General features: G+C 46.6%; 1 protein-coding gene across 1 annotated transcript in view; it reads right to left on the bottom strand.

Annotated features, from left to right (window-relative positions):
• Positions 1–14,743, bottom strand: part of DNAH2 (dynein, axonemal, heavy chain 2) — a 101,113-nt gene that overhangs the window by 55,888 nt on the left and 30,482 nt on the right. Inside the window, exons 19-36 of the mRNA XM_015562576.1 lie at positions 14,529–14,729; positions 14,290–14,446; positions 13,386–13,560; positions 12,793–12,956; positions 11,301–11,462; positions 11,092–11,195; positions 9,809–9,965; positions 9,579–9,661; positions 9,285–9,465; positions 8,805–8,943; positions 3,954–4,171; positions 3,595–3,696; positions 3,151–3,276; positions 2,725–2,835; positions 2,234–2,422; positions 1,709–1,812; positions 1,421–1,610; positions 745–925 (exon numbers count right to left, since the gene is read on the bottom strand). Coding sequence (XP_015418062.1) covers positions 745–925; positions 1,421–1,610; positions 1,709–1,812; positions 2,234–2,422; positions 2,725–2,835; positions 3,151–3,276; positions 3,595–3,696; positions 3,954–4,171; positions 8,805–8,943; positions 9,285–9,465; positions 9,579–9,661; positions 9,809–9,965; positions 11,092–11,195; positions 11,301–11,462; positions 12,793–12,956; positions 13,386–13,560; positions 14,290–14,446; positions 14,529–14,729 — 2,744 coding nt within the window. The remainder of the gene's footprint in view (positions 1–744; positions 926–1,420; positions 1,611–1,708; positions 1,813–2,233; positions 2,423–2,724; positions 2,836–3,150; positions 3,277–3,594; positions 3,697–3,953; positions 4,172–8,804; positions 8,944–9,284; positions 9,466–9,578; positions 9,662–9,808; positions 9,966–11,091; positions 11,196–11,300; positions 11,463–12,792; positions 12,957–13,385; positions 13,561–14,289; positions 14,447–14,528; positions 14,730–14,743) is intronic.

Raw genomic sequence — 14,743 nt, 5'->3', positions numbered from 1 at the left:
TGTCTCCAACCAGTAGCTATGACACGCAATGACCCCCAGGGGGAAGATGCTCCAACCAGTAGCTATGATGCACACTGCCCACCGGGGGCAGACGCTCAATGCAGGAGCTGCTGAGCAACAGCAACTTTGCAGAGCCCTCTTGCAAAGCCTAAGCGACTGTCCAACCAGTAGCTATGACACGCAATGACCCCCAGGGGGAAGATGCTCCAACCAGTAGCTATGATGCACACTGCCCACCGGGGGCAGACGCTCAATGCAGGAGCTGCTGAGCAACAGCAACTTTGCAGAGTGCCCTCTTGCACTCCAGGACCCCTTGGGGGATGTCGGACTGCTGGTTTCTGCCCGATCCCTGCAGGCCAGGCCGAGGGACCCCACTTGCTGGAGGGGGACCCTGCTCACTCTGCAGACGCCCTTCTGGCCCAGTCCTGCCCCACCAGCCAACTTTTAATTAATTTCCTTTCGATGTACATGAATCTATGCACTGGGCCTCTAGTTAATAAATAATACAAGAATAAACTCTATATGTTGTGTGCTCACAACTATAAACCTACTTTTGCCTCACTTTCTATACACGTAGCCTCCGCTTCTCCCAGAAAGTCGTATGTTTGTTCTTCTCTCATACTTCCCTGTCTTTAGCCATATTTTACTCGGCTAAATACACGGGCCAGGCAGGACACAGTTGTTTGCCCTGGACACCCAGTTCTCCCCCTGCCGCTGGAGCCCCATCTATTCCCTGGCCCTTACCAGGATTCATGGTGATGAAGATCCCACAGGACCACACCAGATTTATTTCAAAGCCCTCAAAATAGAAGCGGGCGAGGCCGGCAGCCAGGGCGGATAGGATTGACAGGATCTGCTGGGCCACCACTGACAGCACCTCAATGTTGATGCGGTTAAACTCATCAAAGCAGCCCCAGGCACCTGTCTGTAGGGTGGGAGGCAGATTCACTGGCAGCAAGAGAAGTACCCCAGGTTGGAAGAAACTAGAAGGTGTGACTAACATAGCTCTGCCTGGAGTGTTCTGATCGGTGAGGTGGCCTCCAAAATGTAGGGAGGGGGGCAGGGAAGTGGGCAGTGGGAGCATAGTGCTGTGGTAGTTCCTGGCCAGAGCTTTCCATCAGACAGGGACAGTCCGGGGGAATGCTAGAAAAGGTGTGAGTTGGAAAGAGACGGGTAGAGAACTTGGGAACACTGAGCGCATACACTATGCACCGGTTTACAGGCATTAACTTATTTAATCCTTAGAGAATCTTCTGATTATGCAAATAAGCAGAGTGCAGTTCAGGGAGGTACAACTTTAAGAACTGAGGTGATGTAACGTTGTCAGTTACAAAGCACTAAATCAGATTTGGGTTCCAGCTGATTTTCTGGGACTAAAGATATTTAAGGGGCCTCTGGGGCAGGATGGCAGGATGCTGACCTGGGCCAGGCCTGAGTACATCCGGCCCATGGACTTATAGTCCAGGCCCTCGGAACAGTTGACCACGATGACATAGATGCCAAGGGACTTGCCCAGGTCCTTGACGGTCTCTGTCTTCCCCGTGCCTGCTGGGCCTTTGGGGGAGCCCCCTCGATGCAGGTGCAATGCTGTCGTCAGTGTCATGTAACACCTGAGAACTCAGGACAGGACTCAAGTCAGACTCCTGGGAGCCTTCACTTGGCATTCGCTGCCCCCACCCAAACACCTTGTTCATCCCACATGGCTGACCTGTCTGTAAGCGGGGTGATGACAAGCCGGCCAGAGTTACCCAAGTACTCATAGCCATACTGGAATTGTGTGTTGGTCTGGCGGATGATGCAGTCATCAAGATCCTGGAGAAATGGCAGAGTCCGAGAGAGGTGGGCTTAGAGGAAGAGTTAGAGCTGGGCAATGACTGAGAGTAGGGCTGGTGATGCAAGGAGGTCAGAGTTAGAAGATGCGGGGTTCCGTTTGGAGTTAGCAAGAGGAAAGAGTTTATAGCCAAGATGGACACTGGGTTCATTGCATGTCAGCCCTAGTCCATTGCAGCAGTCTTTCTAGTTCTGGTCAAGTGACACCCATAGTGAATACCAACTGGAAAATGGTTGCCATTTCTGATTGAAGAGACTTGCGACAGACTTAAGAACTAGATTAGGGCACTGTAATAGGACTAAGGCCTAGACTAGAATATTATTGTATTTAGAGAATAGGAATTTAATTAATGCATTAGGATTGGGTTTAAGGTACAAGAGTGGGGAGCTGGCCCACCTGCACCTTCTCCCAGTAGAAGCGCAGCTGGCTGAGCCACTCAAAAGCATTGACATCCATGAGGCCACTCTTATAAAGCTTCTCCAACACATCTCGGGCATGAACTTCTATGGTCACCAGAGCCACAATTTTAAGCCGTATGATCTTGGTCAAGTTCCCCCTGATAGCTTCTGAATACTTATTCAGTATTGACACCTGCAGAATGAGGTGGCAGGGAAGAGAGCAGATGGATCAATGCAATCAAAGTCAATCCCACCTCATCCCAGCCTAACTCTCAACCCCAAGCTAATCCCAACCGCACTCTAACTCCAGATTCCCAATATCAGCATAGAAAAAGGTACTTCTATTCCACCCAAACTTTCCTCACTGACTTCTCCCATAAAGCACCCTCATTCTGACCCTTTCCCACCAGCTCATCTCTAATTCTGACTCCAATTTATCACTCCGTCCCTCCAACTCTAACTCCAGGCCCATCCTGTACTTGTAGGGTTCCCCACCTGCTTCTTCTTCATGACCTTGAGGATTTTCTTGTCTCCCCGCTCCTTAGCTGTCTGCAGGCACTTGGCGACATCAGCCGTCCACTGGATCTGACTGGCAGCGATCACCATCTAACACATGTACAGAGGCTGTATTCCAAAACCCTGTCCCTGGCTACCCACACAGCCCAGCTCCCATATCCAGGGACCTGGCGCTACTCCTCTCTCATATGCTAATCTGCTCTGAAGGGTGGGGCACATACTTAAAGTTAGGAGCTAAGGGTCTGGCATGCGGGGTTCCAGGACCTAGGCCCAGAGCAGGGGCACAAGAAACCAGCATTTTTTTTAAAAACCAGCATTTTCATATTTAAGATTTTGTCTTTACTTTTGCTGCTCCCTTTCAGCCCTATGTTTCTTGTTCCTTCATTTCTATTGACCCGAGCTCACCTGGCCAGCCCAATCCTTCACCCATTTGTCCCTCTTGTTAAGAAACTTCTTGAGGGACAGACGGCAGGTCCGGAGAAGGTCCCGGAGGGTTACCCTCATGTTCCGCTCCACATCACCAAGCCAGGACTGAGGAGAGGTGAGAGAACAGGATGGCTCGGCCTCAGAGGCCAAGACAAGAGTCCCCACGGGAAAGGTGCTTAAGCAACAGAACTGCAGGGCATGGACCAAAGATAAAAGTAGAACCTGGGTAGTATCTGGCTTGGGCCCCTGGGGGATATGGAGGCCAGATGACAGATTTTGGGGGTCACCATAGAGATTACAGTTTTCAGGAAGGGCAAAACGTGGTTAATATCCCTTCACAGAGATGTTCTCTCCTCACAGAGCAAGCAAACTTTCTAACGGGAATAAAATCAGCTTGATTCTTAAACCTTTGCCACAACTCACCTCCACAGGCCCTTCTAAAATTACCGGGTGGAGGAAATCAATATATTCGCCATCACCTGAAAACATTCCCACAGCTTCCCATTTGCTGCTGGGTCCCCCAACCTGTAGAAATAAGAAGCTATTAATGGCCTGGACTGCTTACTCCTAGAATCTGCCTAGATGGTGTTTGGACCCCTTTGAGAGTAATGTCTGCTCCTCTCCCCTCAATATTACCAATTCTAAAAAGTTCTATCCCACATAATCCAGAATCATTAATATCCCCCTCCCATTGGGAGGACATTGTCTCCTTCAAGGCCTTGAATAGCTTGACCTCAACATCCTCCCCTGCCCTTCATCTCATTATAGCCAACTCTATTTACCTTCTGCATTTTCAGAAATTTGATGTTGTCAAAGCATTTTTTGAGGTGTGGCTGCACAGCCTCTGGGTTGCGAGACTGGCCCAGAATCTCCAGGAGGTCATCATTGGACAGGAAATAGAAGCGGGGGAAAATATGGCGTTTGGTTTCTAAATACATATCCAGAGACTTCTGAATATCTTCCAGGATTGCGTTCATTTCTATCAATGAGTCCAGGAGACCTGGGAAGAAAAGCAATAAATGACATTTGATGGCTCTTTTACCACTGTCCTGAGTAGATCTAGAGTATCCAACTATATCTACTCTGCCAGTTCTTGAATGAGTACAGATTGTCATAATTGTTTTAGGAAGCAGAGAAGTGTCCCCAATCAATCCATCATGCTTATCTCATTCTCTATTAATTCATTATAAAGTATTCATTATACACTATTATATACATTATACATTATTATATACCACATATGATTCTATTAATGTACTACATCTCTCCTCAGTCTTTGGAACAGTTTCATTTCACCAAAGAACTGGGGCTCTGCCAGTCACCGCAAGAGTCTGAAAATTAGAGACTGTTCTACACATATACAACCTAACAAGTCAAATCATTAGAATCAAATACTTAGCTCATACACACAATAAAAGAGGACTGCAACGACTGGAGTTGTAATATAGCACTGTGAAAAGAGCACTAGACAGGAATTGGCCCAAAACATTCAAAGTGCTGAAAAGCAAGGGCCTACAACCAAGATTACTCTATCTTTTAAAATCAAAGCTATCATTTAAAATCAAAGGACAGATAAAGAGCTTCCCAGACAAGAAAAAGCTGAAGGAGTTCATCACCATCAAATCAGTATTACAAGAAATGTTAAAGGGACTTCTTGAAGAAGAAGAAAAAATATGAGTAAGAAAATATCGCAAAAAAAATTCTCACTGACAAAGGCAAACACATAATAAAAGTCATAGATTACCCAACACTAAAACTAGTTTAAGGTTAAAAGGCAAAAGTAGAAAGATTATGTGTAATTACAACAGCAAATTAAGGGATACACACAAACATACATACACAAAAAGTGAAAAAATGACAAAACAAACGTGGAGGGATCAAGTAAAACTGGTAGTGATGTGTTTGAAATTAAGCAACCAGCAACTTAAAATAGATGCCTGGCAACCACAAACATGGCAACCACAAACTCAAAGTCTACAAGGTATTCAAGAAATAAAGAAGGGATCCACAGAAACAAAGAGAAAAGAATCTACGGAAAGTTATCAACATACAAGAGAAGAGAGCAAGAGCCCTAACCGGTTTGGCTCAGTGGATAGAGCGTCATCCCAGGTTCGATTCCGGTCAAGGGCATGTACCTTGGTTGTGGGCACATCCCCAGTAGGGGGTGTGCAGGAGGCAGCTGATCGATGTTTCTAACTCTCTATCCCTCTCCCTTCTTCTCTGTAAAAATCAATCAAATATATTTTTAAAAAAAGAGAGCAAGAGAATAAGAAAGGAACAGAGAACTATAAAGACAATCAGGAAACTATTAATAAAATGGCAATAACTACATACCTATCAATAATTACTTCAAATGTAAATGGATTAAATGCTCCAATCAAAAGCTGAATGGATGAAAAAAAATGTGCTACATATATTGAAATATTACTTAGTCATAAAAAGAATAAAATCTTAACCATTTGCGACAACATGAATGAACCTACAGGGTATTATGCTAAGTAATGTAAGTCAGACAGAGAAAGACAAATGCATATGATTTCACTTATGTGGAATCTAAAAAACAAAATAGATAAAACAAAACAGAAACAAATTCATATACCATATGATCTCACTTATATGTGAAATCTAATGAACTAAATAAACCGACGAACAAAACAAAAACAGAGACATGGATACATGGAACAGACTGATAGCTGTCAGAGGGGCAGGGGGAGGGGGAACTGGATGAAAGAAGTCGAAGGGATTAGCCAAATAACAGATATGCATAATTCAGACACAGATAACAATGTGGTGATAGCCAGGGGGAAAGAGGGGTGGGGCTGGGTGGAAGCAAGCAAATGCGGGGGAGGGGAGAAGGGAAATGGGGACATCTGTATCAACAAAAATAAAGAAAAGAAAAAAAAGCCCTCATAACCCAGGCCCGTGAGGCTCAGTGTTTGAGTATCAACCTATGAACCAGGAGGTCACAGTTGGATTCCCTGTCAGGGCACATGCCCGGGTTGCAGGCTCAATCCCCAAGTAGGGGGCATGCAGGAGGCAGCCAATCAATGATTCTCTCTCATCATTGATATTTCTATCTCTCTCTACCTCTCCTTTCCTCTCTCTGAAATCAATAAAAACATACTTCTTTAAAAAGAACAATTGTTTAAAAACCTCATAGACACAGAGAACAAACTGATGATTGCCAGATGAGAGAGGGACTGGGAGGCTGGGTGAATGAGGTGAAAGAATTGAAAAGTACAGATTGGCAGTTATAATATAGTCACAGGGATGTAACGTACAAGCTTGGGGAACATCTATAATTATACAAGCGTAATATGCTAATTAGACCAAACAGCCAAACAACCTTCCGGACATCATTCTGGAAGTCCTTCCAGATGAAGCTGCTGTGGGGGAGCCAAGGCAGAGGCGGTTAGGGGCAATCAGGCAGGCAGGTGAGCAGTTACAGGCGATCAGGCAGGCAAGCAGAGTGATTAGGGGTGATCAGGCAGGCAGGCAAGTGGTTGGGACAACGAGGCAGGCATGCAGAATGGTTAGGGGTGATCAGTCAGGCAGGCAGGTGAGCAGTTAGGAGCCAGCAGTCCCTGTTTCGAGAGGGATGTCCGACTGCTGGTTTAGGCCCAATCCCCCAAACCCTGTGGGATCAGGCCTAATCCAGTAATCAGACATCTCCCAAGGGGTCCCGGATTGCGAGAGGGTGCAGGCCAGGCTGAGGGACCCCCTCTCTCACTCCCGTGCATGAATTTTGTGCACTGGGCCTCTAGTAGTCAATCATCTATAATAATAAAAATGTAATATGCTAATTAGACCAAACAGCCAAACAACCTTCCGGACATCATTCTGGAAGTCCCTCCAGATGAAGCTGCTGTGGGGGAGCCACGGCAGAGGCGGCTAGGGGCAATCAGGCAGGCAGGGGAGCAGTTAGGAGCCAGCAGTCCCTGTTTCGAGAGGGATGTCCGACTGCTGGTTTAGGCCCAATCCCCCAAACTCTGTGGGATCAGGCCTAATGCAGCAATCAGACATCTTCCAAGGGGTCCCGGATTGCGAGAGGGTGCAGGCCAGGCTGAGGGACCCCCTCTCTCACTCCCGTGCATGAATTTTGTTCACTGGGCCTCTAGTAGTCAATAATCTATAATAATAAAAATGTAATATGCTAATTAGACCAGACAGCCAGGGCTGCGAGGGCTGAGGCAAGCCACCGAAGCTGCAAGGGCCGAGACCCTTGCACAAATTTTGTGCATTGAGCCTCTAGTGTTGCAATAACTATAAATGACACCAGGTGGGTGCAACACTAACAGCAGAATAATACATGTTTTCACTCAACTTTGCATAACCTAATACTTACATTTTATCAGAATAATTATGTGGGTTTCTTATATGTATATTCAATTCTTGGGAAAAGGAAGAATTGTTAGATTTGACCCTAAGCAAAATAAAGAAGTTCTCTATACCACTTGACAAAACTCTCTCCTCAGGACACCCATTGTAGGTGCCAGTCACAAAAAACGTGACTTCCTGATTCTTTAGGCCAATATATAGCAATCAACCAGGCCTCACCATGTTTACCTCTTTCCCCATCCCCTACCAAAGTATCTACAATGAAGACTAGTTAATCTGATAACTAAAGTCAATGTTTGCAGGGGTGAGGGGAGTGGGTGGGTGGAGGTGGAAGAGGGTATGGGGGCATAAATAGTGATGAAAAAAATAAAATAAAGAAAAATAATAATAAAGTCAATGTAATAATAACACAAGCTAATAGTAACCAAGGGCTTACTCTGTGCCATTTAATGTGATAAGTGCTTTATTTGCCTGATCTCATTTATCTGCATCATCTCATGAGATGAGTCAGCTAGAGAAGAGGGAGTCCTGCTGGTAAAAATGTAATATGCTAATTAGACCAGACAGCCAGGGCTGCGAGGGCTGAGGCAAGCCACCGAAGCTGCAAGGGCCGAGACCCTTGCACAAATTTTGTGCATTGAGCCTCTAGTGTTGCAATAACTATAAATGACACCAGGTGGGTGCAACACTAACAGCAGAATAATACATGTTTTCACTCAACTTTGCATAACCTAATACTTACATTTTATCAGAATAATTAAAAAAAAAAAAAAGATATTAAAGAGAGAGAGAGAGAGAGAGAGAAGAGGGATTTCTCAATCAGGACTTCCTGAGACACGGTGTTATTTTTTTTTTTTTTTGAGACACGGTGTTATTAATTGAGCACTAACTTTACAGCAGACCCTCTACTCAGTGTTATGTACTCCTGTATAACTCTTGTAAGCCCTGAGAAATAGCTATCATTAATCCCCCTGCTACAGGTGAGGAAACTGTGGCACGGAGGGAGGGAGCTGCCCAAGAGCATACAATCAGTAAAGCGTAAGTCAGATTTTGAACTTGTCTGCCCGATTCCATATCCCATTCTCTTAACCACTACATTGTACTCCACTCAAACGTTTATTGAACTGAATTTACTGAATTTACTGAACTATTATTTAATGCTTAGAAGTAGCCATGGTGATGGTATGGCAGCCAGGTACATAGTCATCTTCCAATAAGTGAACCCGGTGGCCATGACTTCACACATAAAACACAACCTGAGGTTATGCCAGGGCAAGAGGCCGGGGAGCTCAGACCTGGATAGTGGGTGCTCCGGAGAGCATTGCTGTCCTTGCTCATCCGCTCCATGATGGTTTTCCACCTGCTGTTGACCTGGTCAAACAAGGCTGACTCATTGGGCAGCTGCTTACGGATGTCCTCTCCTAGGAAGATATTCTGAAGGGCCAAGAATTTTGGAGTGAGAGGCGTTTCTCACATACTCTCCACACTCTGCTCCCAGCTCCCAGACCATGGGTGATAGCTGAGTAGAAGATAAGGAGCATTAGAATCAAAGGGTCAGAGAGGTCAGAGATCTGGGTCCAAGAAAAGTAATGAAAAGAACAAGGCTTTTCAGGGAGGGAACTGACGATGAGAGGTAAAAACTAGTGCTTGGGTCCTGAAGGAAGAATCGCTGTGGGGGTGGGAAAATGAAGCTGATAACGGGGCAAATATTAGGCCCTATGCAAACAAGGGAGCGAAAACAAGGCGTAGGAAGAGCTCAGGCCGTGAGTCCTGACCTCCAGGTACATCCACTGACGCTGTACTGTGAGCACTGTCTCAATAACTTCCAAGATGAGGGAGAGGCAGCGCTCCCAGTGGTCCACCTCCTTCTCAAAGGCCTTGACAAAACGAGATGCCTTCATGGTGGACAGAGCCACCTGGTTATCTTCCAGTGCCTGGAATACTTCCTCTGTGCCTCTGGGGAGGAAAGCCTCAAAATCATGTTCCTTCCCCATCTGCCAATCCTTGGTCCCCGCTCCGCAGCCCAGGTCACACAGCCCCCCTCTCTAGCTCCCCGAGGCCCTCTCCACCTGAGGCGGTGATAGCCCTTATCCTTGTAGGGTATCAGGTCTAGCTGAATCACTTCCCAGGTCTTGGCAATGTTTTGTAATGCCTGTGGAGAGAAATCGGGGGACACGACAATCAGATATTTAATCCCCAAGGGGAACAGGAGCTGCAAGAAGCCATCAGACGATAAAAAGCTGGAAGCCTTTGCTCCAGGCTTAGGAAGCGGGGGAGTATGGAGAGGACTCTGTCATACCAACTCTATTGCCAGTTCTTTGGTTGCTGAGGCAGAGATCTCCCCAATCTTCTCCACGTGTTGATCCATTCCAAGTTCCACAATCTTCTCCAAAGTAAAGCTTTCAGATTCCTGATCAAACTCCCGTTGGATCTCATCCCTGACCTGATCCCAGTGCCTGCAGCCAGGGACAGAGGTCAGTTTAGAGGGCAGAACACCAGGGCCTGCTGAAATGTATTAGCGTCACTCCTGAGCTTCCTCCCATTGGGATATTATGATGTATATTTATTCATTCATGATTTCACCCCTATTTACTAAAAAGGCTCTAACAGGCAACTTGGGCACCGTGGGGAATACAGAGATTGATGTGTGATTCTCAGGAGAAGGGAGTTAAGATGGATCACTACAGTTTTATTATAGATTCTGTGCTGGGCTAAGTGCCCTACATGAAACATCTCACTTAATTCTCACAACCACTCTATAAATCAGGGGTGGGAAATGTCCAGCCCGTAGGCCATATAGGGCCCACAAAATCATTTGGTCTGGTCCTGCCAACGCATTGGGGGTGAAAATGTTAAGTATAGCAGATTAATTTTTAAGGGGATAATTTTGCATGGCCCACGAATGATGTTATAAATATCCAAAAGGCCCTTGGCAGAAAAAAGTTTCCACGCCCCTGTATAAATGCCGAATTATTGTCATTCCATTTATATATGAAGAAGCTGAGGCTTAGAGAGATTAAATAAGTTAAGTAAATAAAGTGGTCTTAAACAAGGCACAGAAGCAAAAACCACAAAGAAAGTTGTTGCCCTGGCCAGTGTGGCTCATAGGTTGGGCGGTGTTCTGTGCAGCAAAAGGTTGCTGGTTCAATTCCCAGTCAAGGGCGCATGCCCTGGTTGTGGGCTTGATCCCTTGTAGGGAGGCAGCAGATGGATGTTACACCTTCACATCAAAGTTTCTCTCTCTCTCCCTCTCCCTCTCCTTTCCTCTCTTTCTAAAAATCAATAAACTATTTTTTAAAAAGAAAGAAAGTTATACTTTTGGCTGCATCAAAATAAGAACTTTTGTATGGCAGAAGGCATCAAGCTTAGCTAAGACAGATGGCATAAAGTGAGAGGAGACAGAGCGGGGAGGAAGCAGAGAAGGAATACAGAATCCAGGACAGTGCGAGAAACAGAGGGCCGTGGCAGGCTCTAATGAAGGTCTCTTCCAGAAGTGTGTTTGTAGACAGAGGGGCACAGAGAGCTATGATCACCACAGAGGGGACCGGCCAGACGGTCACCCCAGGAGCGGAGGAGACTTACCTCTCTCTAAGAGCGGAGTTTCGCAGGTCTGAGATGAGAGGCATGGTCCTCTTGAACTGCTCGAGTTTTGATCGAGTGGTTTCAATAATTTCCCAGTTTCGGTCCTGAGCAAAAGTGGGAAGTATCAGACGAGCTGACAATCTTACCTGCACAGTTCCCCTTCCTCAGTTGGCTTATCCTCTGCCCCCTTCCCTCCTTTCTTCGCACACCTTAAACTCTTTGGCTAGTCTTGTAAGGCGACGATACAGCCCATGGGCCATGGTCTCCATGGCCTCTGTCTGCAGGTTCAGGAACCGACCGGTCTTCCACTGGTTCCAGTTTTCCTCCCAGTCCCGTGTGATCTCCCAGATTTGCTGGAGTGCGTCTAGCTCCTTCGTGGCAGAGAGCAGAAAGATGTAAATAGCATGACTCTTGCCCTCTTTCTTCCTGACAAACACTCAGGTTCTTTGCTCCTCTCATCTGAGAAGTTTTTCCCTCCAGGCAATAGAGCTGCCTCCTCAATTCAGATTTCTTTCTCTACTCTCTTGCCTTACGAGCCGATCAAATAACAAGCACAGGAAAGTATATTCAGCATCACTAGTCAGTAGAGACATGCAAATCAAAACCACAATGAGACTCAACTTCACACCCACCAGAATGGCTAGGACCCAAAAAGAAGTGGGGGGCGAGGAGTAAGTGTTGGCGAGGATGCAGAGAAATAGAAACCCTCGTACATTGCTAGTGGGAGTGTAAAATGGTGCAGCTGCTGTGGGAAATAGTTTGGCAAGTCCTCAAAAAGTCAAACATAGAATTACCATATGATCCAGCAATTCCACTCCTGGGTACATACCCACAAGAACTGGGAACAGAGACTCAAACAAATACAAGTACACACATGTTCATAGCAGCACTACTCACAACAGCTGAACGGTGGAAACAACCCAAGTGTCCATTACTTGTTAATGGATAAACAAAATGTGGTAAATTCATACAATAGAATACTAGCCAGCCACAAAAAGAAATGAAATATTGACTGGCACATGCTACAACACGGATGAACCTTGAAGATATCATGCTAAGTGAAAGAAGCCAGATACGAAGAGCCACATATTTGTATGACTCCATTTATATAAAATGTTCAGAATAAGCAAATCCACATGCATAGGAAACAGGTTAGTGGCCAACAAGGACTGGGGAGAGACCGGAAGGGGAATGACTGCTGTGGATACAGGGTTTCCTTTTGGGGTGATGAAGATGTTTTAAAACTAGAGGTAATGGATACACAACACTGTGAATGTACTAACTGCCACTGAGTAACTGTTCACTTTAAGCTGGTTCTTATCTGAATTTTACATCAATTTTTTTTAAAAAGCTACTCATGCCCGGCCAGCATGGCTCAGTGGTTGGGAGTCAACCTATGAACCAGGAGGTCACCTTTCAATTCTGGTCAGGGCACATGCCAGGCTTGCAGACTCAATCCCCAGTAGTGGGAAGTGCAGGAGGTAGCTGATCAATGATTCTCTCTCATCTTTGATGTTTCTATCTCTCTCCCTCTCCTTCCTCTCTGAAATCAATAAAATATATTTTAAAATAAAATAAAATAAAAAGCTCCTCATGTTCCCATCTTCCTAGTCCCAGCTGTTTTTCCAGGCCCTTAGGGTGCATTCGCCTGTCACCTGCCCCATATGCTTAATTATCATAGGGCCTAACTCAGCACCCCACCTTCTCCAGGTTCTGCAGGTCCTTGGAGGCTGGCTGCTCGATCTTGAAGATGCCCAAGTTGGTACGGAGAGTGTTTTCTTCCTCCCTCATGGCATTCAGCATGGCCCGCATTTGGGCGATCTGATCTAGAGCGGTCTGGTGTCCCACATTACTGGTGAAGGGGCCTGTGGAAAATCCCAGATGAAGCTCAGATTCCCACTCAAGGTCATGGTCCTCTGAAAGGACTGTCATCGCTCTCCTACCTCTTTGTGGGTAAATCTCACTTCTTCCTCACATGAGAGAGGGAAGGAAAGGAAAATAAGAGAAAATGCATTGAAAGAATGATGATTAATCTTACCAAAACTAGTACATGTGGCTCAAGAATCAGACACAGGTGGGACTTGGGAGGTGGGTGTACGAAAACTGGAACTGTGAGTTGGGCTGCTGTCTGACCCACCACAGCTGCGTCGCTGACAGAAGTGCCACTGCTCTTTTCCTGTCCCCCCTAGAGTCCTTCCTCCGCTCATCCTTGTTCGCACCCCCCTCGGCTGTAACCTTTGAAAGACTGTGTCAAACCAAAGGTAAAGGAGGAGGAGAGGACACGAAAGGGGTACCTTTGGTGCCAAATTCTTCCAGAAGATTATGGGCTTTCTTCTTGAAATCATCAGCTGAGTGGATAAGGCTTGTCTTGAATTTCTCCTTGTGTTTCTTCAACATCTGTTCGCTGTCCAGCAGAGTTTGTTGGAAGACAACCCACTCCCCATTGAGACTGTTCAGCATCTCCAGGACCTGGGGACATCAGAGAGGGGAGGGTGACCCACGAGCAGAAGTTCTGTCCATCTCCCCGAGGCCTTTAAGGGCTCTTTTCTGATCCTCCGCAGCAGTCTGTGGCCAAGTTCTGCGTGCAAAGAGGCCCAAAGAAATCAAGCAGTGAGCTGCTGGGCCTAAAAGAACTCCATAAATAGCGTTAGGTGGGTTATCTCAGTGGATTAAGTGTCAGCCCAGGGACTGAAGGGTCCTGGATCCGATTCCAGTCAAGAGCAGGTACCTCGGTTGCAGGCTTGATCCCCCTGATTGCGGCGCATGTGGGAAGCAACCAATCGATGTGTCTCTCACATTGAAGAGCCTCTCTCTCTCTCTCTCTCTTTCTCTCTCTCTCTCCCTCCCTCTCTCTCTCTCTCTCCCCCTTCCTTCCACTTTCTCTAAAAAAAGAGTCATTGGGGAAAAAATATCCTCAGGTGAGGATTAACAACAAAAATAAAAACAAAAAAACTTTAAAAGAACTCCATAAACTAACCAGAAATATCATTTGAATTAGCTTTGGCTCTCAGAGGCTTTTGAATCTTGAACCTTCTCCACACTCCCCACTACACATACACACACACACACACACACACACACACACACGTCTGCTCTCCCTCCTGACAGCAGAGGGATCTACTATGTGAGAGATCAGCTTCCCATACTACCTCCTGCTGGCATGGGTTCAACTTGGGACCAAACGGCACTGGAACTCACATTCTCCTCAACGGGCACCTCGTACTTCTCAAGAATGGCGAATTGCTCGTGGATGGGAGGAATCTGGGTCTCCAGGTTGGGCAAGTCGTGCTGCAGGGTATCCATGAGTTGCAAACTGACCCCCAGTTCCTCCAGCGTCTGGGGAGGGCGGCTTATTCTAAAGTCGGGCAAAGAGCACAGTTAAGGAGACAGGGCAGGTCGTGCTCTCCCCGCCCGCCAGGCCGTGCGCCCGCCCGTACTTCTCCGCGTTCTCCTTCAGGTAGGTGTGCAGCTCCAGGAGGCGCCGGGCGGCCATCTCCTTGAGCAGCGTCGTGAACTTGTTCTGCCACTCGTTGCAGTGCTGCACCAGCGAGAACTTGAGATGCGAGCAGTCCAGCAGCACAAACTGGATGTTGAGGACGGTCTCCTCCTTCTGCACGTTATTAGCCACCTCTGTGTAGCTGAGGGCCCATAT

Source organism: Myotis davidii, unplaced genomic scaffold (assembly GCF_000327345.1).
Source record: "Myotis davidii unplaced genomic scaffold, ASM32734v1 scaffold37, whole genome shotgun sequence".
Taxonomy (NCBI): Eukaryota; Metazoa; Chordata; class Mammalia; order Chiroptera; family Vespertilionidae; genus Myotis; species Myotis davidii.
The sequence above is the reverse complement of the archived record's forward strand: the minus strand, read 5'-3'. Positions and strand labels throughout refer to the sequence as shown.